The following is a 26,404-nucleotide window of genomic DNA, read 5'->3' on the forward strand; positions in this document are numbered from 1 at the left end:
TTTCAACGTAACACTATCAAATCAATTGATCTTTGAGAAATCTATTATTTACCAAGATATATTGATGATAATTGAATCAAATAGTGATGAATAATTAAACTAGAATGTAAAAGTAAAAAATTGTACTAAAAGTGCAAACGATTAATATCTACTATAAAATTTTTAAAACTTTGTATAAAAGTATACATATATATATGTGTAATAATAAATTTAAAATAACTACTCCTATATTCGTTGGTTCAGTTTTTTTAATTAAAACCAAAACCAAACCCAAACCAAATTTGATCGGTTTTGAAATTTCAAAACCAAAACCAAATCAAACCAAAAAGTATCAATTTTTTTGATTGGTTTGGTTTGATTTTCGATTTGGTTTGGGTTTTCGGATTTTTACGAACACCCATGCTCTTGACTATTGGCCTTACACCGTTCACACTTGGCAATGAAAGAAACCACGTGACTATCAGACATAGGTCCTACGGTAAATAATTCCTTATTGGCTATCTAACTAAGATCTATTGTATGGACCTCATCGTACCAGATAGAAACCAGGTCTTCCTTCGTGTTGACCTATAGAGTCTTCCAGAACAAAGGTGTTCCTCCACGTCTCATGAGGCGACAGAAACCAATAAAAGCACGCCACGTATAACAGAACTCACTATAACCGTCGGATCATCCACGCTGGCGAAACCGATCAATCCGTATCGAACTCGTGACACATACGGCGACAAGCTCACTATATTAGTCACTCACTAAAAATAGTGCGATTCGGAATCCAAATTCAAAATCTTTTTCATTAAGAGAGTGAAACCCATCGACTGTATACAAATGAGGAAGTGGACGATCCCTTCCGTCCTGTTTCTGTTATGCCTTTTGTTCCTTCTTCCAGATCAAGGTAACGTAGGGTTTATCTTTAGCTACCTGAAATTTTCATTTCCATTTCCATTTCCATTATAGTAAATAGAGATCTAGCTCTATTATGCTCTAGCCATTATATGTTTAACGAATCCGAACAACAAATGGCTTGACGTGAATGAATACTTTATAGTGTTCGAATCAGCATTTGTCTTGAGATCTTATGGAATTTTATTTCATTATGTGTTTAAGACTGTAAATTGTTTTTTAAATAGTTAGATAATAAAGTTACCTCGGGGTTGAATTTTCTGAGGCATTTTTGGTCTGGAGCTGCCTTGAAATTTTGATGACATGATTGCCTAAGGAATTACGTAGTTGAATGAATGTTTAATTGAATTGTTTAGTGGAACATGGATATTAGTTATTACTGCTTTATTCGGAAGCCTGATTTATTTACTCAATAGGTCGGAGGATACAAGCAAATGCGGAAGCTGAATCTGACGTCCCTGTTGATCCGCCAAAGGTTGAGGAAAAATTTGGTGCTATTCCACACGGTTTATCAACCGATTCTGATGTTGTTAAAAGGTTTCCAAATTGTTGATTCATTCGTTTGTTTTGCCCTTATTCCGTGCCTTCAACTTCTTTGTATGTTCATAGTACTGAGCACTATATCATTATGTGATCCAGGGAATCGGAGTCTATGTCAAGGAAAACTCTGCGAGCTGATGCGGAGAAATTTGAGTTCCAGGCTGAGGTGTCTCGGCTTATGGACATTATTATTAACTCCCTTTACAGTAACAAGGACATCTTCTTGAGGGAGCTGATCTCGAATGCATCAGACGTGAGCGTGCTTTTTAATTTCTTTTGGTGATGTTTGACATGATGTGTTAATTATTTCTTCTAAGCTAATATGCTATTTCTTTCAGGCGCTGGACAAGATTAGATTCCTGTCACTTACTGACAAGGAGGTACTTGGGGAAGGTGAAAACACTAAGCTTGAGATCCAGGTTGGTGATTTGTATAATTGTATCTATAGTTTTCATAGATTCTGTTGGTTGAACGTACGAGGAAGTTGCTCTTTTGAAAAGCTATTCTGATGCTTGTGTTGTTGATTGCAGATTAAACTGGATAAAGAAAAGAAAATTCTTTCCATTCGTGACAGAGGTATAGGAATGACTAAGGAGGATTTAATAAAGAACTTGGGAACCATAGCTAAATCTGGAACTTCAGGTAATCTACCTGCTGGGTACGAGATTGTCAGTGTTCTTGGAGTTCTCTTGATTATTCACTAACTTGTTATTGCTCAACAGCCTTTGTTGAGAAGATGCAGACAAGTGGAGACCTTAATCTGATTGGACAATTTGGTGTTGGGTTTTACTCGGTCTATCTTGTAGCTGACTATGTTGAGGTCATCAGCAAGCATAACGATGACAAACAGTACGTTCTTGTGTGAATGTGTTGATTAATGACTATTGATGTATTGGGAATTTTATTAGTGATTTAACAAATATCTGCATTCAGATATGTCTGGGAGTCTAAGGCTGATGGTGCATTTGCCATTTCTGAAGATGTATGGAATGAACCTCTTGGTCGTGGAACTGAAATTAGATTGCACCTTAGAGATGAAGCAGGAGAATATTTGGACGAGTACAAACTAAAGGTGTGTGTGACCGATACGTCCCAAGGAGACTCTTTTCATATATCATGAGTTGGTGCATGCCAAAACTTTTAATAGTTAACCAGTCATTTAGAGTAATTTTGTTTTCCATTCTGACAGTGGTTTTTGCACAGTAGGTCATAATATACTTTAATGCTGAAATAAATGGAAATAAACAATCTTAACCTTGGGATTTATCAATTCTTTTCTTTCCCACATTATCTATTAGATTATATTAAGAAGACAAGAAAAAATTTTCCAAGGCAATATTGAGGACATCAGAAGACCAGGGCAGTAAAGGGCTGCAAACCTTTGAGACCCATTAACTTAGAAGCTAATTCTAGTTTATTTTCTTATATGACTTTTTCTGCTCCCTTAGTTAGGATTATTTGATCAGTTGGACCTTTGATTGAAAGTGTGCAGTCTAACCGAAAAAATAAAGGACCAATTACTTTATATTTTATTAGTCTTGGATTACAATGGTTGAGAGAATTAAGCTTATGGATGAATTGTTAGTTAAAAGTAGAAGTCTGTGATAAGTTGTTTCTGTTTTGCATATCCAACCTATTGCTTTTGTGTCTGTGTGGAGTTAACATAAATTATTGGAGTTAGAGAAAAGAAACACGACCTCTGATTCTGTTGACTAAGATTTTGTATTTTTAAATCTAGGTACTTATAATCAGCATCTATCCTGAAATATCCTGTTCCAAATTTTGATTATTTTCCAGTTCAAATTACCAGATTAAATTGAAAATAAGAGTTCCTATGAACACATTTTCTGTCTCTGAAATAATATTATGTTTCTGAAGCTTCTGTTGAGGCATTCTACTTTGCTTAATGCACGGGTTACCTTGAATCCAGGACCTGGTGAAGAAATACTCTGAATTCATCAACTTCCCTATATATCTCTGGGCTAGCAAAGAGGTTGAGAAGGAGGTTCCTACCGACGAAGACGAGTCAAGCGATGAAGAGGAAACATGTATGTGTGATTCTTCCTACCTGATTTGCCAAGTATATTCTAGTGTTAATGAAGTCAAAACTTGTATAATGTGTTTAATGCATATTTTAAGACCTGTCCCCTGCTCGAAGAAATTGTTTTTTTTTTGGGGGGGGGGGTGTGGAAGGTTGCTAGAGAATATAAAGTTTATCCCCTCCTTTTGGTTTAATCTTATGTGGCCTCATAGTCTTTCAATGTTGTGAACAGCTGAAACTAGCCCTTCTGAAGATGAAGAAGAAGATGATTCTGAGAAGGCAGAAGATGAGAAAAAGCCCAAAACTAAGAAGGTGAAGGAAACCACTTATGAGTGGGAGCTTTTGAATGATGTGAAAGCTATATGGCTTCGGAATCCAAAGGAGGTGACAGAGGAAGAGTATACGAAATTCTATCACTCACTTGCAAAGGTAAATTGCTACTTACATACTTTCTTCCAGTTGAAATGCAGTGGGAAGACTAGAAACCTTTTGTGAACTCTCTTACCATTTGCTAAATTCTTGTATTATTTTGCCAGGACTTCAGTGATGAGAAGCCCCTTGCTTGGAGTCACTTTAATGCTGAAGGTGATGTTGAGTTCAAGGCTGTACTATTTGTCCCTCCTAAGGCTCCTCAAGATTTATATGAAAGCTACTACAACTCCAAGAAATCCAACTTGAAGTTATATGTCAGACGGGTCTTTATCTCTGATGAATTTGACGAATTGTTACCCAAGTACTTGAGTTTCCTAATGGTAGTTCTTGTTACTCTAGAACTTATCTGTTTATATTATGTATTGGCCAAGAGTTTCTAACATCATTTTGTTTGCCATTTATGCTAGGGTCTTGTTGATTCTGACACCTTACCCCTCAATGTCTCAAGAGAAATGCTTCAGCAGCACAGCAGCTTGAAGACAATTAAGAAGAAACTCATCCGCAAGGCTCTTGACATGATACGCAAGATTGCTGATGAGGATCCTGATGAATCTAACGACAAGGATAAGAAAGGTTAGTTAATATCTCTGAACTATCCATTGCCTAAGAGATTGAATTTCTCATTTCTGAGTTTCTCATGACGTTACAGATATCGAAGAATCCAGTGCAGACAATGAGAAGAAAGGTCAATATGCAAAGTTTTGGAATGAATTTGGAAAGTCAGTAAAACTTGGTATTATAGAAGATGCAACTAACAGAAATCGCTTGGCTAAGCTCCTCCGATTTGAGACGTATGCTCTGTGTCTTAAGAGTGTTATTCTTAATGAGATTGTGAAATAAAATCAGGGTGACTAATCCCTTGTTGTCTTAATATTTTTTCCGTTTGCAGCTCAAAATCAGATGGTAAACTAACTTCGCTAGACCAGTACATCTCAAGGATGAAGACTGGACAGAAGGATATCTTCTATATAACTGGAGCTAGCAAAGAGCAGTTAGAGAAATCACCATTCCTTGAGAGGCTAACAAAGAAAAATTATGAGGTATGAGTCTTTCTTAAGATAGCAAGGAAAGATTGGAATGCTGCACAACAAAATAACTAGTGGTTTTTTATTTTGACAAAAAGTATTAGTCATCGTTTCTTGCATTGTGGGTTTGAGTTTGACTATGTTCCTTGTCTTTGATATTTGAATTCTGTTATGAATGCATTTGTCATGTTTTCTCTAAAGATTCATTTGCTAATTTTGCCTTGTTGCATCGTTTAGGTGATTTTCTTCACGGACCCCGTAGATGAATACCTAATGCAGTACCTTATGGACTATGAAGACCATAAGTTCCAAAATGTATCCAAAGAGGGCCTGAAACTGGGCAAGGATTCAAAAGCCAAAGAGCTCAAGGAGTCATTTAAGGAGCTAACCAAATGGTGGAAGGGTGCTCTTGCTAGTGACAATGTAGACGATGTCAAGATTAGCAACCGTTTGGCCGACACCCCTTGTGTAGTTGTGACATCGAAATATGGTTGGAGTGCCAATATGGAAAGAATCATGCAGTCACAAACTCTTTCAGATGCTAGCAAGCAGGCGTATATGCGGGGTAAAAGGGTGCTTGAGATCAACCCTAGGCACCCAATTATTAAGGAGCTTCGGGAGAGAGTAGTAAAGGACCCTGAGGTACACTTGATTTTATCTCTATACATGTGATCAAATGATAGATGTTGTAGAAATGGCTATCTGTTACTAATTTCATGTATTTGGTTCACAGGATGAGAGCGTGAAGCAAACGGCTCAGTTAATGTACCAAACAGCATTACTGGAGAGTGGTTTCCTGCTCAATGACCCAAAGGATTTTGCCTCCCGCATCTACAGCTCAGTTAAGAGCAGTTTAAATGTTAGCCCTGATGCAGCAGTTGAGGAAGAAGAGGATGTTGAGGAACCTGAAGCTGAAACTGATGACAAAGAAGCTGCTGCCAAAGATGATTCTGATGCCAAGGACGAATTATAGATTAGTCCAGAAGAATGTCCTTTCTCTAGATAAAACTACGTAGTAGTCACATGCTATAATCAAAGTGCATGTGGATAATTTAAGTTTACAATTGTTAGTCCGTAGGGTAATGTTACAAGTTATCAGGATTTTTGTCTGTCTTGCATCTTCACAGATTTGTGTATGAGAACGTTGCTGAGTTTTCTGCAACATAATGTAATCTGCGATCCTTTTCCCCCTATTTACCTCCAGCTACTATCCTTATAGATACCCTTGCTAAGTACACCAATCTCCCAGATGCACCATCTAATTTTCAAGCCTAGTCCATGGAGGACCTCTTTGCTGGTTTAGATTTTGCTACCTAAAATCAGTATGATTGCAGGTCTATTGAAAGTTTCATGGCGTGCTAGTAATTTTGAATTGGAACAAAAATGTGTTTTTGTATGCCTCGGAATCATCAATGAATTTTATCTCAGAAGTGCCATATCATACAATTATTATGACCAAATTTAATATGTATAACCTCATGCGATGCAAGATGATTCGCAATGTGATAATTGAATATCCAGGAGAAATCTTTTATTGCGTGGATGTAGGTTACTAGAGATTTTCCAAATCTACAAGAGGGGTTACCTTTGAAAATAGTCAATCCAGACTTACCTTGTTGTATAGCAGTTAGCCCCATACTTATTTTGTCCCTATGAGGAACTTAAAAGCGAGAAAGCATAAAGAAATTTCAGCTTCATAGGGGATACGTCAATTATTAGTAAATTCATATAACAGTTACATTTAAATCATTTTTACATGACTCTATAAATGAATAAAAGAATCTTTTCCTACGAATGTACCAGATATGCAAAAATGCACCTTCATATACTACTTCCTGGGACAGCCCGACAAATTTTGGTAAAAATAGCACGGTATAGCCAGTGTTCGGAGTGATCATTCAAAAATAGCCAGCATTTACGAAGTCAATGAAAAATAGCCACTATTTTGCTGCAACAGAGATCGATCCAGCATAATATACTGGAGTTCGGTGCACCTGTGTATGAACTCCAGCATGTTATGCTGGACCGGTATACTTTGCTGACTCCAGTATAATATACTGGAGACTGGAGCACCAGTGCTCCAAACTCCAGTATATTATACTGGACAATTATCCTTGCCGGAACTCCAGTATATTATGCTGGAGTTCTAGTGTACTTATGCTGGAACTCCAGTATAATATGCTGGAGTTCAAGCATATTTTTGTTGGAACTCCAGTATAATATACTGGCGTATTTTTCGGGTTTTGAACAGTGTTTTCGCTCAGATTTATGTTTACATGAAAATTGGCTAAATTTTGATTACTTTTGAAACTGAGCTATTTTTGAATGACCAGTTGTAAATCTGGATATTTTTGAATTTCTCCCCAAATTTTGTGGCTTGAAGCTAAATTATAATGGGCTTTAACTTCTTTTTTCAAAAAACTTTTTATTTGAAGTCTATTTTTTTAGTTTTTTTAGATGTAAAATTATTAATAATTTTCTTATAATCAGTTTCTCATAATAATTGACAATATACCTAATACATTTAAACTCTCTTTCCATTATATAGTGATCTCAGTTTTTTACCGCTAAATATAAAATCAAAAATATTTTCATATGTTTCGAATTGTTTAAATCTATTTTGAAGTGAATACTATGTATATAAAATAATCAACTCTAAAGGACTCTTCAAGAGAACATGAGATTTCACAATCAATATTCTCATCAAATTATTTTTTTCTATATATCACAAGTTTCCCACGAAATTTAGATTATATATTTATTTCAACTATAATTTCCTAGGCAGAAATCATATCAATTGTAAATCCTTCTTCTCTATACTCCCTCCATTTTAATTTATGTGAACCTGTTTGACTGGGTACAGAGTTTAAGAAAAAATGAAGACTTTTGAAATTTATGGTCCTAAACAAGTCAAAAAGGGGCCCAGAGTATTTGTGTGGTTATAAAAGTTTCTCATTAAGGGTAGAATTATAAGTTTAAGCTAAATTGTTATCAAATTTAGAAAGGGGTCATTCTTTTTGGAACAGACTAAAAAGGAAATAGGTTCACGTAAACTGGAACAGAGGGAGTATTTATTATAGAAAGAAATCAAATATTTTTACTTCACATAACTTTTTAAAAACTTGTATATAGCCTATTAGATGTAACAAAAAATATCCACCCCCACAAATATGGAGCCTAAAGCAATTACTTTACTTGCTTTAGGGAAGGGCCGCCCCTGCTTCGTGAGTTTAGCAAATGAAACGTAATTAATGCCTTAACCGAACCAAATGTTGTTAGCAGTAGAAACAATAATAGACAAAATTTATTGCTTCTCGTCTAGATTATTGCTACCACAAAGAACTTACGTAATTGTAAACTCTCATTTACATCATAGAAATTTAGAAGAATGTGTCTTGTCTTTATCATGTTCTATTAATATTCTCGATTATCATGCAACCAAGATAACCAGATCATAAGTCCGCTACGTGATTCTACATTTCTTCCATCTTTTGATTGAATTCATGCAAAAGAAAGAATAATAAATGACTCTACTCTTTAATTATGAAAAATCAATAGACGGATCAGTATCATGATAAGTAGAATATTTAAAAGGATCTAAGTTAATTTGATAGTATAAATATTTCTTTTATCAGTATAGTTTAACCTATTATAGTAAGTTAGTTATCATGTTTATCGAGATATTAATGAATGCTTGTAACAGATAATTATTTTGTAAGTCATTCTGTAAATAGTTTTAGACAATTATGCATTGAACTTAACTCTAGTTAAAAAATATTTTCAAAACCTATGGTTTAACACAAGGAATGGTCGAAGTTAAAAAATCGCAAATTATTAACATTAGTTCATAATCACGAATATTGACCTGAATTCGCTGCATAATGTATGGTCACCACTCACCTTACACCTTTTGTACTTGCCAATGAAAGAAGAACACGTGGTTCTCAGACGTAGCTGCTACGGTAAGTAATTCCAACTGATCTATTCCATGGACCTCAGCGCAGAAGATAGAAACCAGGTCGTCGTTCGCGTCGACTTATAGAACAAAGGTTTTCTCCACGTCTCAAGAGGCGACGGAAACCAATAAAACCACGCCACGTATACTATCACACATCATAACCGTTCGATCGTCCACGCTGGCAAAAAATTAGGAAAATGGATCTCCTAGTCGTGGGTATCGAACTCGTGACACAGACGGAGACGGCACGAGCTCACTATATATAGTCGCTCACTGGAAATGGCGCTACTTAGAAGCCAAATTTCAAAAGCCGCTGAGGTCTGAGAGTGAAATCCAATACAAATGAGGAAGTGGACGATCCCTTCGGTCCTGTTTCTGTTATGTCTTCTTTTCCTTCTTCCAGATCAAGGTAAACTATTTGTTTTGAGATCTCATGGAATTTTCTTGTTATATGTATGTAAGATTTTAAATAGTTTAGTTAGATGATGAACTAATACTGTGGATCGAGCATTGGGCAGTAATATTTGCCTTAGCTTTGAAGTTTGTGAGGCATTTTTGGTCTGGTGCTGCCTTGAAAATTTGCTGCCGTAATTATTTAAGGAGTTACATAGTTGATTGATTGATTGAATTGCTTAGTGGAGTACGGACATTACTGCTTTATTCTGAAACATGATTTTTTTACTCAATAGGTCGGAGGATTCAAGCAAATGCGGAAGCTGAATCTGATGCCCCTGTTGATCCGCCAAAGGTTGAGGAAAAGTTTGGTGCTGTTCCACATGGTTTATCCACTGATTCTGATGTCGTTAAAAGGTTTCCGAATTGTCGATTCATTTAGTTTGTTTCGCCCTGATTCCTTGCCTTCAACTTCTTTGTATCTTCATTGTACTGAGCACTATATCATTATAGGGAATCGGAGTCTATGTCTAGGAAAACTCTCCGAGCTGATGCAGAGAAATTTGAGTTCCAAGCTGAGGTCTCTCGGCTTATGGACATCATTATCAACTCCCTTTACAGTAACAAGGACATCTTCTTGAGGGAGCTGATCTCGAATGCATCGGATGTAAGCACACTTTTAAAGTCTCTGGTGATGTTCGACATTATATGCAAATGATTTCTTCTAAGTTAATATCCTGTTAAATTCAGGCGCTGGACAAGATTAGGTTCCTGTCACTTACTGACAAGGAGGTACTTGGGGAAGGTGATAACACTAAGCTTGAGATCCAGGTTGGTGATTTGTGTCCGTTGTTTGTGTAGACTCTGTTGGTTGCTAGTACGAGGAGGTTGCTCTTTTAAAAGCTGTTCTGATGATTGTATTGTTTATTGCAGATTAAACTGGATAAAGAAAAGAAAATTCTTTCCATTCGTGACAGAGGTATAGGAATGACCAAGGAGGATTTAATAAAGAACTTGGGAACTATAGCTAAATCTGGAACTTCAGGTAATCTATCTGGTGGATATGAGATTGGCGGTGTTCTTGGAGTTCTCTTTACTGTTCACTAACTTGTTATTGCTCAACAGCCTTTGTTGAGAAGATGCAGACAAGTGGAGACCTTAATCTGATTGGACAATTTGGTGTTGGGTTTTACTCGGTCTATCTTGTAGCTGACTATGTTGAGGTCATCAGCAAGCATAACGATGACAAACAGTACGTTCTTGTGTGAATGTGTTGATTAATGACTATTGATGTATTGGGAATTTTATTAGTGATTTAACAAATATCTGCATTCAGATATGTCTGGGAGTCTAAGGCTGATGGTGCATTTGCCATTTCTGAAGATGTATGGAATGAACCTCTTGGTCGTGGAACTGAAATTAGATTGCACCTTAGAGATGAAGCAGGAGAATATTTGGACGAGTACAAACTAAAGGTGTGTGTGACCGATACGTCCCAAGGAGACTCTTTTCATATATCATGAGTTGGTGCATGCCAAAACTTTTAATAGTTAACCAGTCATTTAGAGTAATTTTGTTTTCCATTCTGACAGTGGTTTTTGCACAGTAGGTCATAATATACTTTAATGCTGAAATAAACAACCTTAACAAAAGACTACTTTGCAATTTTATAAACTCTTGTTCCACTCCTTCAAGCGCCCTTCTAATTATCTCTTTCCAAATAACCCAACATGATTGCTAAGGGGGCAACACTCCATGCCCTTAGACTTCTCTTCCCACTTCTATGAGCCCAACTATGTAGCACTTCCTTCACTGAACCCGCACATCATCCACTAGATTATATTCTACTGCTTATTAGAAGTAAATACTCTCCAAAATTGAGGAACATAACGAAGACCAGGGCAGTAAAGGGCTGCAAACCTTTGTGACCCATTGTTTTGAAGCTAGTACCAGGTTGTTTTCTTATATGAATTTTTCTGCTCCCCCTTTTGTTTGATTTGTTATGAGTTTTTCTGCTCCCTTAGGATTATTTTATTATTTGGACCTTTGATTGAAAGGGTGCAATCTAAGAGAAGAAACAACAGGACCAATTGCTTGATATTCCATAAGTCTTGTATTACAGTTGTTGAGAATAAGATGATTAAGCTTATGGATGAATTGCTAGCTAAAAGTAAAAGTCTGATATTTGGGCTGTTTCTGTTTTTGCATATCCAATCTTTTGCTTGTGTGTCTGTGTGGAGGTAAGATAAATTTTTTGAGTTAGAAAAAAAAAGAAGCCAAACCTGTTTTTCTGCTGGCTAAGTTTTTAGATTCTTACATTTTGGTACTTGTCATCAGCATCCATCCTGAATATTCTCTACTCTGAATTTGATTATTTTCCAGTTCAAGCTACCAAATTAAATTGAAAATAAGAGTTTCTATGGACATACTTTATGTTTCTGAAATAATATTATGTTTCTGAAGCTTCTGTTGAGGTTCTCTACATTGCTTAATGCATGGGTTACCTTGTACGCAGGACCTGGTGAAGAAATACTCTGAATTCATCAACTTCCCTATAAATCTTTGGGCAAGCAAAGAGGTTGAGAAGGAGGTTCCTGTTGATGAAGACGAGTCAACTGATGAAGAGGAAACATGTATGTGTGATTCATCCTACCTGGCTTGCCAAGTTTATTCAGTGTTAATGAAGTTGGAACTTGTAGTGAATGTGTTTAATGCATATTTTAAGACCTGTTTCCTGCTCGGAGAAATTGTTTGGGTTTGGGGGGTGGAGTTTGCTAGATGAATTGAAGTTTACCCCCTCCTTGTCTTTTAATCTTATGCGACCTCATAGTCTTTCAATGTTGTGAACAGCTGAAACCAGCTCTTCTGAAGAAGGAGATGAAGATGATTCTGAGAAGCCAGAAGATGAGAAAAAGCCTAAAACTAAGAAAGTGAAGGAAACCACTTATGAGTGGGAGCTTTTGAACGATGTGAAAGCTATATGGCTTCGGAATCCAAAGGAGGTGACAGAGGAAGAGTATACGAAATTCTATCACTCACTTGCAAAGGTAAATTGCTACTTGCTTACTTTCTTCCAGTTGAAATGCAGTGGGAAGAGTAGAAACCTTTTGTGAACTCTCTTACCATTTGCTAAATTCTTGTATTATTTTGCCAGGACTTCAGTGATGAGAAGCCCCTTGCTTGGAGTCACTTTAATGCTGAAGGTGATGTTGAGTTCAAGGCTGTACTATTTGTCCCTCCTAAGGCTCCTCAAGATTTATATGAAAGCTACTACAACTCCAAGAAATCCAACTTGAAGTTATATGTCAGACGGGTCTTTATCTCTGATGAATTTGACGAATTGTTGCCCAAGTACTTGAGTTTCCTAATGGTAGTTCTTGTTACTCTAGAACTTCCCTGTTTATATTACGTATGGGCCAAGAGTTTCTAACACCATTTTGTTTGACGTTATGCTAGGGTCTTGTTGATTCTGACACCTTACCCCTCAATGTCTCAAGAGAAATGCTTCAGCAGCACAGCAGCTTGAAGACAATTAAGAAGAAACTCATCCGCAAGGCCCTTGACATGATACGCAAGATTGCTGATGAGGATCCTGATGAATCTAACGACAAGGACAAGAAAGGTAGTTTATATCTCTGAACAATCCATTGCCTAAGAGATTGAATTTCTCATTTCTGAGTTTCTCCTGACGTTACAGATGTCGAAGAATCCAGTGCAGACAACGAGAAGAAAGGTCAATACACAAAGTTTTGGAATGAATTTGGAAAGTCAGTAAAACTTGGTATCATAGAAGATGCAACTAACAGAAACCGCTTGGCTAAGCTCCTCCGATTTGAGACGTATGCTCTGTGTCTTAAGAGTATTATTCTTAGTGAGATTGTTAAGTCAAATCAGGGTGACTGATCCCTTGTCGTCTTAATATTTTCTCGTTTACAGCTCAAAATCAGATGGTAAACTAACTTCCCTAGATCAGTACATCTCAAGGATGAAGGCTGGACAGAAGGATATCTTCTATATAACTGGAGCTAGCAAAGAGCAGTTGGAGAAATCACCATTCCTTGAGAGGCTAACGAAGAAAAATTATGAGGTATGAGTCTTTCTTAAGATCGCATGGGAAAGCGGCATAACAAAATAACTAGTAGTAGTTTATTTTAACAGAAAGTACGAGTCATCTTTTCTTGCGTTGTGAGTTTGACTATGTTCCTTGTCTTTGATATTTGAATTCTCTTATCAATGCATTTATCATGTCTGCTCTAAAGATTCATTTGCTATGTTTCCCTTGTTTCATTGTTTAGGTAATTTTCTTCACGGACCCTGTAGATGAATACCTGATGCAGTACCTGATGGATTATGAAGACAATAAGTTCCAAAATGTGTCCAAAGAGGGCCTGAAACTGGGCAAGGATTCAAAAGCCAAAGAGCTCAAGGAGTCATTTAAGGAGCTAACCAAATGGTGGAAGGGTGCTCTTGCTAGTGACAATATAGACGATGTCAAGATTAGCAACCGTTTGGCCGACACCCCTTGTGTAGTTGTGACATCGAAGTATGGTTGGAGTGCCAATATGGAAAGAATCATGCAGTCACAAACTCTGTCAGATGCAAGCAAGCAGGCGTATATGCGGGGGAAAAGGGTGCTTGAGATCAACCCTAGGCACCCAATTATCAAGGAGCTTCGGGACAGAGTAGCAAAGGACCCTGAGGTACACTTGGACTAAATCTCTATATATGTGATCAAATGATATGTTGTAGAAATGGCTAACTGTTAGTAATTGCTTGTACTTGGTTCACAGGATGAGAGCGTGGAGCAAACGGCTCAGCTAATGTACCAAACAGCATTACTGGAGAGCGGTTTCCTGCTCAATGACCCAAAGGATTTTGCCTCCCGCATCTACAGCTCAGTTAAGAGCAGTTTAAATGTCAGCCCTGATGCAGCAGTTGAGGAAGAAGAGGATATTGAGGAACCTGAAGCTGAAACTGATGACAAAGAAGCTGCTGCCAAAGATGATTCTGATGCCAAGGACGAATTATAGATTAGTCCAGAAGAATGTCCTTTCTCTGGAGAAGACTACGTAGTAGTCACATGCTATAATCAAAGTGCATGTGGATAATTTAAGTTTACAATTGTTAGTCCGTAGGGTAATGTTACAAGTTATCAGGATTTTTGTCTGTCTTGCATCTTCACAGATTTGTGTATGAGAACGTTGCTGAGTTTTCTGCAACATAATGTAATCTGCGATCCTCTTTTCCTTTTTACCTCCAGCTGCTATCCTCATAGATGCCCTTGCCAAGTACACCAATCTCAAACCAATCTCCAAGGTGCACCATGCCACCATCTAATTTTCAAGCCTAGTCCATGGAGGAGCTCTTCGTTGGTTTTTAGCTATGAGTGCTACCTAAAATCAGAATTATTGCAGATCTACTGTAAGTTTCATAGCGTAGTAGTAATTTTGAATCGGAATAAGTATGTCTTCTTGAAATCCCTCGGAATCATCATTTGAATTTTATCGTAGAAGTGTCATATTAAGCGCCCCAAAATGATTCCCAATAGGAAAATTGAATATCAAGGAGAATCTAATTCGATAAATATGTTTTGTAGTCCGTTATAGATTTCTTTTTAGTTCTATGTTTGTGGAGTTTTTGGCCAATATTGTCCCTTATCTTTGAGGGTAGGTCTATTTCGGTCCCTCAAATATAACCCTGAACATATTTAGTCCCTTAAGTATGCTAAAGTGGAGCACATTTAGTCTCAATGACAGAATCTGCCCAAGATCAATTACAGGGTTGGTTTCGGCACTCACCCACCGTCTTTTTAATCTACTTATCGAAAATATTTTATAAACCAACCCCCACTAATAGCACAGAGCTGATAAATTTAAGATTTTAACGTTGAAACTTTTACTTTTAAAAATTTCGGTTGATTTTTTCAAAAAGAAAAGTTAAAATTTTGAAAAATAGAGCTGCCAAGATCACTTCTAGGCATATTATTGAAGCAAACGAAAATCAGATTGTATAATCACTTTTAGGTTGCGCCAGAAACTATTTACATCTGTAGCCGAAAAAGTAAATAAAATTTGTATATTAACATACAATATATATATATATATATACACACACACAAAATAATATACAAATTTTATATATTTTTTCGGCTATTATTTTTACAGCGGCTATACAATGTCATTTTCTCATTGAAAACTGGCATAGAAGGAGATATTTTCAAGGTCAAAATTTTAGAAGACATTATCTAAAAATGAGGAATTAAAGTGATAATTTGCGTATCCAATAAAAGGAGATGAAACGTTTTGCTTCAGAGCAAAAAATCTGCTTCATGAATCAGAGTTGGTTAACACCGTTAGTTTTTGAATACATTCTATCAATGGGACTAAATGTGCTCCACTTTAGCATAATTAAAGGACTAAATATGCTCAAAGTTATATTTGATGGACCAAAATAGACCTACCCTCAAAGATAAGTGACAATATTGGTTAAAAACTCTTTTCTTTTATGTGAGTTTATTTTGGCACATAAGAGATCTGAAAATAATCATTTTCTTTTATTCAAATGGTAAGTTGGCATAAAACACAATTTCCTCAATTGGTTATTGCTTTTAACATTTACACTCTGTTTCAAAAGAAAAAAGAAAAAAAAATGAAGAAAAGAACCAAAACACGCTTCTTTCTACTTGATTATGTAAGTACACAGAGGCGGAGCCAAAATTTAAATTTTGTGAGTTTTAAATTTAAATTTTGTATATATTTAATATATTTCCTAATCCAAATTACAGGATTAAACCTACTAAGTTCGTCTGAACATGTAGCTAGCTTTTTAGCTCTGCCCCGAGCACTCTGATAACTTCTGAATTAGCATCTTGATTTACACAATATATTGTAACTGAAACGCTTGTAACATAGGCAAAGTTGATGATAAACCAAATACAAATCGTGAATTCTAGTTTAATGTCTTCTTGATATTCTCATGTCTTATATGAGCAGAAGCTACTGCTGCATTGAAATTGCTTACATGAATATATGAATGGCGAGGAAACTACAGATGTGAAAGATGGAGCCTGAAATTTTGAGTGTGATTTAACTTATGCAATAAGAGTGAGTGCCGAAATAAACAAAAAAGACCCATATATAAGGGAGAAATTAGTTTTATGATCATTACAAATGTTCTTTTAAAAATATGGTCTTTTCCATATAACCCAAGATATTTAGAATAAATATATGATTGTTATAAATAGTTTGTACATTGGATGCCCATGTTGTGAATAGTATAGTTTGTACATTGGATGATACATTGGATACCCATGTTGTGAATAGTATAGTTTGTACATTGGATGATACATTGGATGCCCATGTTGTGAATAGCTTAAAGATTAAATCTCCTACTTTATGTCCATCATCTTTACTTTTTATGCCTATAAAAGGCTATGTAATTGCAATGGAAATACACACCAAAGTAAAAGAAGAAAAATACACACCAAAGTAAAAGAAGAAAAGACTTCTTCCTTCTTTCTATCTCTTCTTATTAACATTTCACTGCATTGCTTTTATTTTATAACACGTTATCAGCACGAAGCTCTAATTTTATTCTTAACTCCCGCTAAGTTGAGCCATATTTTATTAAGGTATGTATTATTATAATCATTTTATTTATGGCAGTACATATCATATGATCATTGTTTGCAAATTACTTGTGCTCTTGGGCATCTTAAATAGTTTAAGTACATTGCAGTGATAAAATAACTACTTCCTTCCGTACTCAACTCTTAGAGAACCTCAAAGTCATCAAACTAGCTATGCACTAATGACATACTTATAATATTCATGGACTCCCTGGATCAAAACATATCTTTAAGGCATTTTGAAAAACTGTGAGAAATGAATTGACAAGCAATAATTTAATAGTTTAATTACTTTATATTTATTGGAACATATAAATAATGTTAGTCACGTTCAATTCTATTAACACATATATATCAATAATATAAAGTGAAATGAAACAAGTATGTAATTTCTACTTTATGGCAAGAATAAAATGAAATAGTAGATTGTTAACATGATATAACTCTATTTTCATTTCTTTTACCTTAATCGTTTTGTTTTCATTAATTGTTTATTATTATAATTATTTCTCTAACTTATTCATCTTTTATGATAGTTTTCACTATGTCAAATTTATCAAAACTTGAATTTGTGGCACTTGACATCACCGGGAGGAACTATTTATCATGGGTCCTTGATGTTGAAGTTCACCTTGACGCTAAAGGTCTTGAAAATACTATTATACAAGGAAATGAAGCATCAAATCAGGATAAAGCAAAGGCCATGATTTTCCTTCGTCATCATCTACATGAAGGGTTAAAAACTGAATATTTAACCGTAAAAGATCCACTTGAATTATGGATTAATTTGAAGGATCAGTATGACCACCTAAAACCTATGGTATTACCGAAAGCTCGGTATGAGTAGATACATTTAAGGCTGCAAGACTTTAAAACCATAAGTGAGTATAATTTTGCTATCTTTAAAGTAAGTTCTCTATTAAAATTATGTGGAGACACTATCATAGATGAGGACTTATTGGAAAAAATATTTTCTACTTTTCACACTTCAAATGTGGTGCTACAACAACAATACCGTGAAAAAGGTTTTAAGAAATATTCTGAGTTAATCACATGCCTACTTGTGGCAGAGCAGAATAATACTCTATTAATGAAAAATCATGAAGCCCGTCCCACTGGGTTAGCTCCATTTCCGGAAGTAAATGTTGTAGCAGCATATGATAAGTTTGAAAGAAAACAAAATAATTACCGTGGTTGTGGACATGGTCGTAAACGTGGACATGGCAGGGGACGAACAATTATCTTCATTATGATGGAAATAAATTGGAGAACAATAAGAGTTCTTAAATTAATCATTCAAAAGGTAAAACTAGTATGTGTCACCGATGTGGTATAAATGGTCATTGGGCACGCATTTGTCGTACGCCAGATCATTTTGTCAAACTTTATCAAGCCTCCCTTAGAAAAAAAAGAAAATAATGTGGATGCACACTTGACCTTTCAAAATAATGATGGTGAAGCAGGTCCCTCAAACAAATATGATTCTAAGGCACATCTTGCATATAAAGATGATGATTTTGGAGGCCTAACAAATATTACTCATTTAGAAGTTGAAGACCTCTTTGAGGATATTGACTGAAGAACTAATCATCTTACTGGGGAATGAAGCTATAAAAATTGTTATTTTTATGTTTGCAACTAATTTATTTTTCTTGAGTGTATTTTCCTAATACATCATGTGTTGCTAGTTTCTACATTCCTAATGTATTTCTTAATGTTTTTTTTCCTGTTTGTCTTTCATATTTCTTATGGTGTATTTTTTTTTGTGAAGAATATGAAAATTCCCCGGTCTTCAGTTCGATTCAAGATTAATAAAGATGATATATGTCTTCTGGATAGTACTACAACACACACTATTTTAAAAGATAAGAGATATTTCTCTTATTTGGTTATGAAAGAAGCGAATGTTAATATAATATCCGATAGTACAAGATTAACTGAAGAAACTGGAAGAGTCAATTTATTACTACCAGGAGGAACAAATTTGGCTATTGATGAAACACTATATTGTAGTAAATCTCAAAGAAACTTATTAGGTTTCAAAGATATTCGACAAAATGGCTATCATATTGAGACTACAAATGATGAAAAGATTGAATATCTTTATATAACTACAATAATGTCCGATAAGAAATATGTGCTTGAAATGTTACCTGCTCTTTCCTCTGGCTTATATTACACAAGTATTAGCAGGATTGAAACACATGCCATAGTAAACGAGAAGTTTACTAATCAAGATGATTTTATTATTTGGCATGACCGGTTGGGCCATCCTGGTTCTAATATGATGCGTAAAATAATTGAGAATTCACATGTGTCACACCTCCTTTTTCCGGCACCGCGAGGGGCGTAGAGGGAGTTTTTTCCAATTAAAGGACAATCGAAACGGGATTTGTTTATTTATTTCAGAGTCGCCACTTGAGAGATTTAGGGTGTCCCGAGTCACCATTTTAATCCCGAATCGAGGAAAAGAATGACTCTATATTACAGTCCGCGAACCAGAAATCCAGATAAGGAATTCTGTTAACCCGGGAGAAGGTGTTAGGCATTCCCGAGTTCCGTGGTTCTAGCACGGTCGCTCAACTGTTATATTCGGCTTGATTATCTGATATAATACATATTATAGACTTATGTGCAAATTTTATCCTTTAGCCGCTTTTATTATTTTTATTTATTGTTATTATTTTACAGAGAATTGCAACATTGTGAAAACGTATTTCAAACCACGTCACAATCAATGCACCCGTAGTTATTGGCACATTTCAACTCTGTTGAGATTTGGATTTGGGTCACATAAATGTGCACCCGAGTTTTAAGAAAATTGAATTATTAAAAGGCGCGCCTAAAGCGACTAGCGTATCATTTACTTTGGGTAGGGCCGTGAAATTTTGCTAAACGGTCCATCCCGAAGTCTAAGCAATTTTAAAGCAAATATTTACCGAGGGCCCCGCAATTTTGTATTTTTATTCGGCGAGGCTCATCTCATTCTTATTTTTAAAAGGAATTTGCAACGTCATGGACATGCATCTCGGACCACGTCACAATCAATGTACCCGTGATTAGAGACACATTTCGACTCCGTTGAGATTTGGATTTCGGTCACATAAATGTGCACCCGAGTTTAAGAATGTAATTTAATTAAATCGCGTCTAAAGAGTCTAACGCATTATTATCTTTGGGGAAGGTAGTGAAATTCACTAAACAGTCCATCCCAAATTCTAAGTATTTATTATGACCAATTATTGAGGGCCCCGCAATTTGCATTTTTATTTGGCGAGGCTCGTCTCATTATTTTTAAAAAAAGGATAATCTTAGAACGACTACATTTTTTATTTTTTCGTTTTTCTCTAAAATAAATGAAGAAAAAATCCTACTTTATTTACATACTTCGAGTTATTATAGTTAAGTTGCGAAAGTGAGTCGTTTAAAGAGTTTACATGGGCAGCGCATAGAATATTCTACATACAGACAGTAAAAGAAAGAAAAGACTACATTAAACTACAACTTCAAATCTTTCACATTTTTGCATTCATGCTTCGAGTGGCTTACAAGATGAACCAGTGTATCAGTTTGTGTACCTGGTATTTGGAAAGCAAGGAAAGAAGATGAAGATCAGTAGAAGCAGCAATAGTGTAAATACACAACAACAACAGCAACCCCAGCAGCAATTCGACCCAGGTTCAAGGCCCAGAAAACTTTGAAGAAAACCGAACAACTCAATAAAACAAAACCAAAAGTATGTAAACAAACTAAACAACAACAACCCACGCGTGTATTAAACCCGAAACTTCTCACTTTGTTTTTGTTCTCTTTTTAAACTCTACCACACTCTCTTCGGATTTTCAGGTTGTATTCTCTCTCCCAAAATTCTCCCAAAAACCCTCTTTCTAAAAATTCTCCTCCTAAAATCTCTTAAAATTCCTCCCGAAATCTCTCCCAAAATTCCCCTACTTCTAAAAATTCTTCTCCCCCTCCTCCCCCTTATATACAAAGCAAGACCCCCTTTTACCTCTTTCCCCTTTAACTTTTATTATTACCCACACTTTTACTTTAGTAAAAGTAGTCAACGTGGCCCCCCGTGTTCCCTCTTTTGAAAAGTAGTCAAAGTGGGCCCCCGTGTTCCCTCTTTTTGAAAAGAAGACATTATTACCCACCTTTTCCTTTTTGCTTTTATCATTATGTCTTGTCCCCACCATAATTAAATAATCTGCAATTTGTTAATTTCCGTATTACCCCTAAAACTACTGTTACTGCCCTGATTCAAAATCTGTTATAATTTCAAAAATCTGTCCAAATAACAATTATCGCACAATTAAGTAATAATTAAGCATAAAATTGTATATTTGGACATTAAATGCTAAAAATGCAAACGATACCTATTTTTTGTAAATTTTTATTTTTTGTAAACAAACTTAATTACTAACAAATTGTAGAATTAAATCCTACATGCAAAATGCGACATATTTTTGTATTTTTTATTAATTTAGCAAATAAACATGCACAGACAAAAACAAATAATTATTCAAAATACCACAAAATTGCACACCAAGAAAAATTATTTTATTTTTGAATTTTTGGGAGTAATTCTCATATAGGGCAAAAATCACGTGCTTACAGCTGGCCCTCTTTGCCCGAAGACACGAAGGGTTTTCGTGCAAAGATAAAGCGAGCGATTTTTGCCCATCCGAGTACTCCGTACGAAGCATTTTTTTTTTGAAAAAGATTTGACCGAACCTTTGCTTCAGAGGTTTCCTACATATCCTGGGCTAAACAGGAATCAAGTCAATGTAGTTCGGGAAGTTTTTGGTAGCTGGGACTACCGTAGGACTGCAATGTTACTGTTGTTGCATGCTATTACTACTGCTTACCGATCTCCTTGTTACACCGTGCTTAAAAGAAAACAAGAAGCTAGGCTAGACTGCAATTTGTTCTTGTTGCCTTGCTTTCTTGTCTGCTTGCATTTTTTCCGGTGCTTTTCTTCTTTTTGACACATGCACTTGAGTTTGTGCTGTGACCTCTTGTTGCAACCTTCTGCTTCCCGGTGCTGGGGATTTTTATTGTTTCCTGCTGGGGATTCCTATTGTAACCCTCTGTTTTATTGTCCTCTGACTTGATCTTAAAATGTATGCCTCTGTTGTATGGGCGGGCTCCCAACTTCAATACTTGAAAATTAATGCTGAATGTATTCCTCTGTTATATGGGCGGGCTCCCAACTTCAACACTTGAAATGAAAAGACTGAATGTATGCCTCTGTTCTATGGGCGGGCTCCCAACTTCAACGCTTGAAATGAAAAGATTGAAATGTATGCCTCTGTTCTATGGGCGGGCTCCCAACTTCAACTCTTGAAATGTAAAGACTGAAATGTATGCCTCTGTTATCTGGGCGGGCTCCCAACTTCAACGCTTGAGATGTAAAGACTCTGTTATCTGAGCGGGCTCCCAACTTCAACGCTTGAAATGTAAAGACTGAAATGTATGCCTCTGTTATCTGGGCGGGCTCCCAACTTCAACACTTGAAATGTAAAGACTGAAATGTATGCCTCTGTTCTATGGGCGGGCTCCCAACTCCAACAACAACTTTAAAAATAAACGCCATTTCTCTCTTCAGGCGGGCTCCTGGCTTCAACCAATACTTGAACTGTGTGTCTCCGTTCTTCAGGCGGACTCCTGATTGCTAAATTTAAAATTGAATGTCTCTATTCTCCAGGCGGACTCCTGACTTTTGAAATTTAAACTGTATGTCTCCGTTCTTCAGGCAGACTCCTGACGTCAAACTTGAAAAGTATGTCTCTGTTCTCCAGGCGGACTCCTGATTGCTAAATTTGAAATTGAATGTCTCTATTCTCCAGGCGGACTCCTGCTGTCAAACTTGAAAAGTATGTCTCTGTTCTCCAGGCAGACTCCTGATTGCTAAATTTAAAATTGAATGTCTCTATTCTCCAGGCGGACTCCTGATTTCAACAACAACTTAGGAGGAAATGCCTCTCCTATGGGTAAAATAAACTTAAGAGGAAATGCCTCTCCTATGGGTAAGACTAAACTTAGGAGGAAATGCATCTCCTATGGGGTGAAACTAAAACAAACTTAGGAGGAAATGCATCTCCTATGGGTGAAACTAAAACAAACTTAGGAGGAAATGCATCTCCTATGGGTAAAACTAAACTTTAGGAGGAAATGCATCTCCTATGGGTAAAACTAAAGTTAGGAGGAAATGCCTTTCCTATGGGTAAAACTAAACTTTAGGAGGAAATGCCTCTCCTATGGGTAAAACTAAACTTAGGAGGAAATGCCTTTCCTATGGGTAAAACTAAACTTTAGGAGGAAATGCCTCTCCTATGCGTGAACCATTTCCTTCTTCCTGAATTATTTACTTACCTGTGTTGTCTTCCCTCGAAACTGCTGGGGATTATTTTGCTGGGGATGACTTTTCCTTTTCTTCCTTACCCACTCTGGGTTGCCCGAAACTCTGTCGAGGATGCTTCTACATCTCGATGATCTACTGGGGATAACACTGTTGTGGATAACTCTACTGAGTAAATATGTTATCTTACTCCTTCCAAAATTACTTCCTTTTGAGTAGGATGTTTCATTCCTCTGCAAACTACTTCCCCCTTTTTCTTTTTTTTCGTTTCTTTTTTTTTCTAAATAAAATAAAAATGACAAGACTGAATGTATTCCTCTGTTATATGGGCGGGCTCCCAACTTCAACCAACAAATCACCATTCTGTTCTTCAGGGGGGCTCCTGATTACTTAAAATTTGAATTGTATTCCCTTATTCTCCAGGTGGGCTCCTGATTGCTGATACTTCCATTGTATTCCCTTATTCTCCAGGTGGGCTCCTGATTGCTGATACTTCAACTGCTCTTCCTTGTTCTCCAGGTGGACGCCTGATTGCTAATACTCCAACTGCTCTTCCTTGTTCTCCAGGTGGACGCCTGATTGCTGGGGATAATACTACTGGGGAAGTCTCCTTTCTTCCCCTCCTTCAAATTCAATTTTTTTTGTTTTTTGTTTTCAACACTGCTGGGGATAAAAGTGTTATCTTCTCGGGATAACGTTGTTGAGGATAACGCTGCTGGGGAATTTTATCCCTTCAAATCGATGCTTCATTCTTCTGGAAGCTGTTGGGGATGATAATGGCTTTTTGCTTTTCTGAGCACAAGTGTCATCCCTTTATTCTGTCTGCTGGGGAATACTTCCTCCATTGAAACTTATTATGTTGGAGCAACACTGGTTCAAACACCACTTCCCTTGAGACTGGTGCTATCTTTATTCTTCCTCGAATGGGTACCTGACTTCCAGAAAATTTTCCAAATGAAAGGAAAATTTTCTGCCCCAGTTTGACAGTCTCCCTTATGGCATGCATTTCTGTCATCAATGCCATTTCCTTTACCTGTTTCAAATCAAACAAAATTTGTTAGTTTAAAACGTGGTGGTTGGTTGTGATACTCCTACTGGGATGGCTTTTCCTTTTCTCCTTCCATGCTTTGCGCTCCAAAACTTGTTGGGGATGATATTATTTGCTGGGGATAATTCCTTTCTGCTGGGGATATCCCTCTTCTTTTGTGACATAGCCTGGAAACTTGCACTTCACCGATCTTTTAGTATCGTATGAATGTCCCAAATCATGCTCACTGCTCTCCTTGCTTTGTCCATAGGCCTTTGTCTTGAGGTTTAACAACCTTTGATTTCGGCTGGGATATCCCTCTTAACACTCGTCAATCTTTTTGTCAACTCCCTTTTGCTGGGGATATATTTTTTGACACTGGCCTTGCGCTTGTTCCTTTCTGACTATACCATATGTACTAGCCAGATCTCATCTTGCATAATTGGAAAGCTGATGGCCTATTTTGAAATCATTTCCCACTGATTCTGACCAAACAGACTCTACTGGGGAATTTTCTATGAAAGGAAAAGATAAAAGGGACAGAATAAATACAAATGAAAAAGATGACTCTGTAACAAAAGAAACTATAAATAAAACCTATCAAACGCAAACACCGACTCTAATGGTCATGACATGCATATGTGGCCTATCCTCCGTCGTCAATCGTCTTTCAAGACCTTCAATTGGCAATTCCCCATCTGATTCTCAATCTTATTCGACTTGTAGTGCCCGAAGGGTTTTCACTATCAAGTCTCTCTCATTTTGGTTTTTCTCTCAGCTTTCATCGCCTTATGGTGTCCGTGAAGATTTTCACCGATAAGACTCTCTCATTTGTATCACTTTCCAGCTGGGGATTTGGAGTGTTGCCGGTATGACTCTCTCTGCTGGAGATTAGAGTCCTTTCTGCTGTGGAACAGAATGTTATGTTCGCCGGTAAGACTCTCATTTGTCTGACTTGGCATCTTTTGCAGACTGGTCAGAAGGTCTTTCTTTGGACCGTAATGTGGGTTTTTGGACAGGCTGGAAGGAAAGGGTATTAAAGGCTCAAAAGTGCATCGATTTTGTGTTATTAATTATAACTTTCGGAACTAGATTTATTTACAACGAACGCAACATTTGCCCCAGTTTCTTGTTTGGGGATATTTTAATTGATTTTTTTTCATTTTTCAAAACTATGACCGAGCCGTGAAGCTCCTACGTATCCTCTTTGAGGAATCAGGTCAAACGTAGTTCCCAATTCCTCTGTTTTTTTTAATCATTTTTCTTTTCTTTTCTTTTCCTTTTTTTTCGTTTTGTTGTTTTCTTTCTTTCTTTTTTCTTTTCTTTTTTCGTTGCTACTGATTCCGAACGAGGGGTATGAAAGAAAATAAATAAGGCTCAAAAGGGGTAACGAAGGATAAAGTGTTTAGGTAGCAGAACAAAAATGCCTTCGTCATTCCAGTCTTCAAAACATGCCAAGTGCAAACAAGACAATTGAACATAGATTTATAGTCTCTTCCGATGGTGCTGGACTTTGACAATTATGTTAAATATTTTATTTTTCCTTTGTCATTTCTAAAGCACCGTTGAGCGACACTCTCATTATCATGAACGACCCTCATGCCAATTTGGCGAATCTTGCTTTTAACGGTTTTCTTTGTGTTTAACTTTCCCCAGTTCCACATGACTCGGGCTTCAAATAATCCCAAACCGTTCTTATTTCCTTTAAATGCTTTGATCACCTTCCCAGAGTCTAAAGATTAACTTTTAAAATTAGGCCCAAACTGTGTGCGCATGTCATGTCACGAGAATCGGCGCTGAACAAAAATGATAAAAGGACTAAACAACAAGATGACTGGAAACAATAAAAGACCGGATTTTGTATCAGACTACCAGTGAAATGGTTTGAAAAAACAAAACAAAACCGGAATAAAAATCCTAAACAACCTGGACAAAACTTAAACAAACCGCTATGACAAAACGGAAAGATAAGATAGTTTAACACAAGACAATATTCGGATTACAACCCTAAGAATAATCCGGACAACAGAAATGACAACAAAATAAGCCACCACAAACTTCTCTCTTGCAAACCAAGGAACGGAGCGTCCTCCCACTTTA

The 26,404-nt window shown here is 36.5% G+C and overlaps 2 protein-coding genes across 2 annotated transcripts; both read left to right on the plus strand.

Moving 5' to 3' along the window:
- Positions 1 to 825: 825 nt before the first annotated feature.
- LOC107769068 (endoplasmin homolog) lies at positions 826 to 5,911 on the plus strand. Its single transcript, NM_001325016.1, is given in 15 exon segments — positions 826 to 892; positions 1,317 to 1,437; positions 1,540 to 1,693; positions 1,779 to 1,859; positions 1,971 to 2,082; positions 2,163 to 2,289; positions 2,374 to 2,512; positions 3,371 to 3,488; positions 3,714 to 3,910; positions 4,018 to 4,233; positions 4,321 to 4,486; positions 4,563 to 4,704; positions 4,803 to 4,953; positions 5,176 to 5,580; positions 5,672 to 5,911. Coding segments are annotated over 15 exon segments (2,436 nt in total).
- A 3,092-nt stretch (positions 5,912 to 9,003) lies between these two features.
- LOC107769069 (endoplasmin homolog) lies at positions 9,004 to 14,542 on the plus strand. The gene is made up of 15 exons (XM_016588242.2): positions 9,004 to 9,305; positions 9,586 to 9,706; positions 9,803 to 9,956; positions 10,040 to 10,120; positions 10,223 to 10,334; positions 10,415 to 10,541; positions 10,626 to 10,764; positions 11,805 to 11,922; positions 12,140 to 12,336; positions 12,444 to 12,659; positions 12,746 to 12,911; positions 12,987 to 13,128; positions 13,226 to 13,376; positions 13,585 to 13,989; positions 14,080 to 14,542. Exons 1-15 carry the CDS (start codon positions 9,239 to 9,241, stop codon positions 14,317 to 14,319), a joined length of 2,436 nt encoding a protein of 811 aa, XP_016443728.2. The 5' UTR covers positions 9,004 to 9,238; the 3' UTR covers positions 14,320 to 14,542.
- Positions 14,543 to 26,404: the final 11,862 nt, after the last annotated feature.

The sequence above is a fragment of the Nicotiana tabacum genome, chromosome 1 (genome assembly GCF_000715075.1).
Source record: "Nicotiana tabacum cultivar K326 chromosome 1, ASM71507v2, whole genome shotgun sequence".
Classification (NCBI taxonomy): Eukaryota; Viridiplantae; Streptophyta; class Magnoliopsida; order Solanales; family Solanaceae; genus Nicotiana; species Nicotiana tabacum.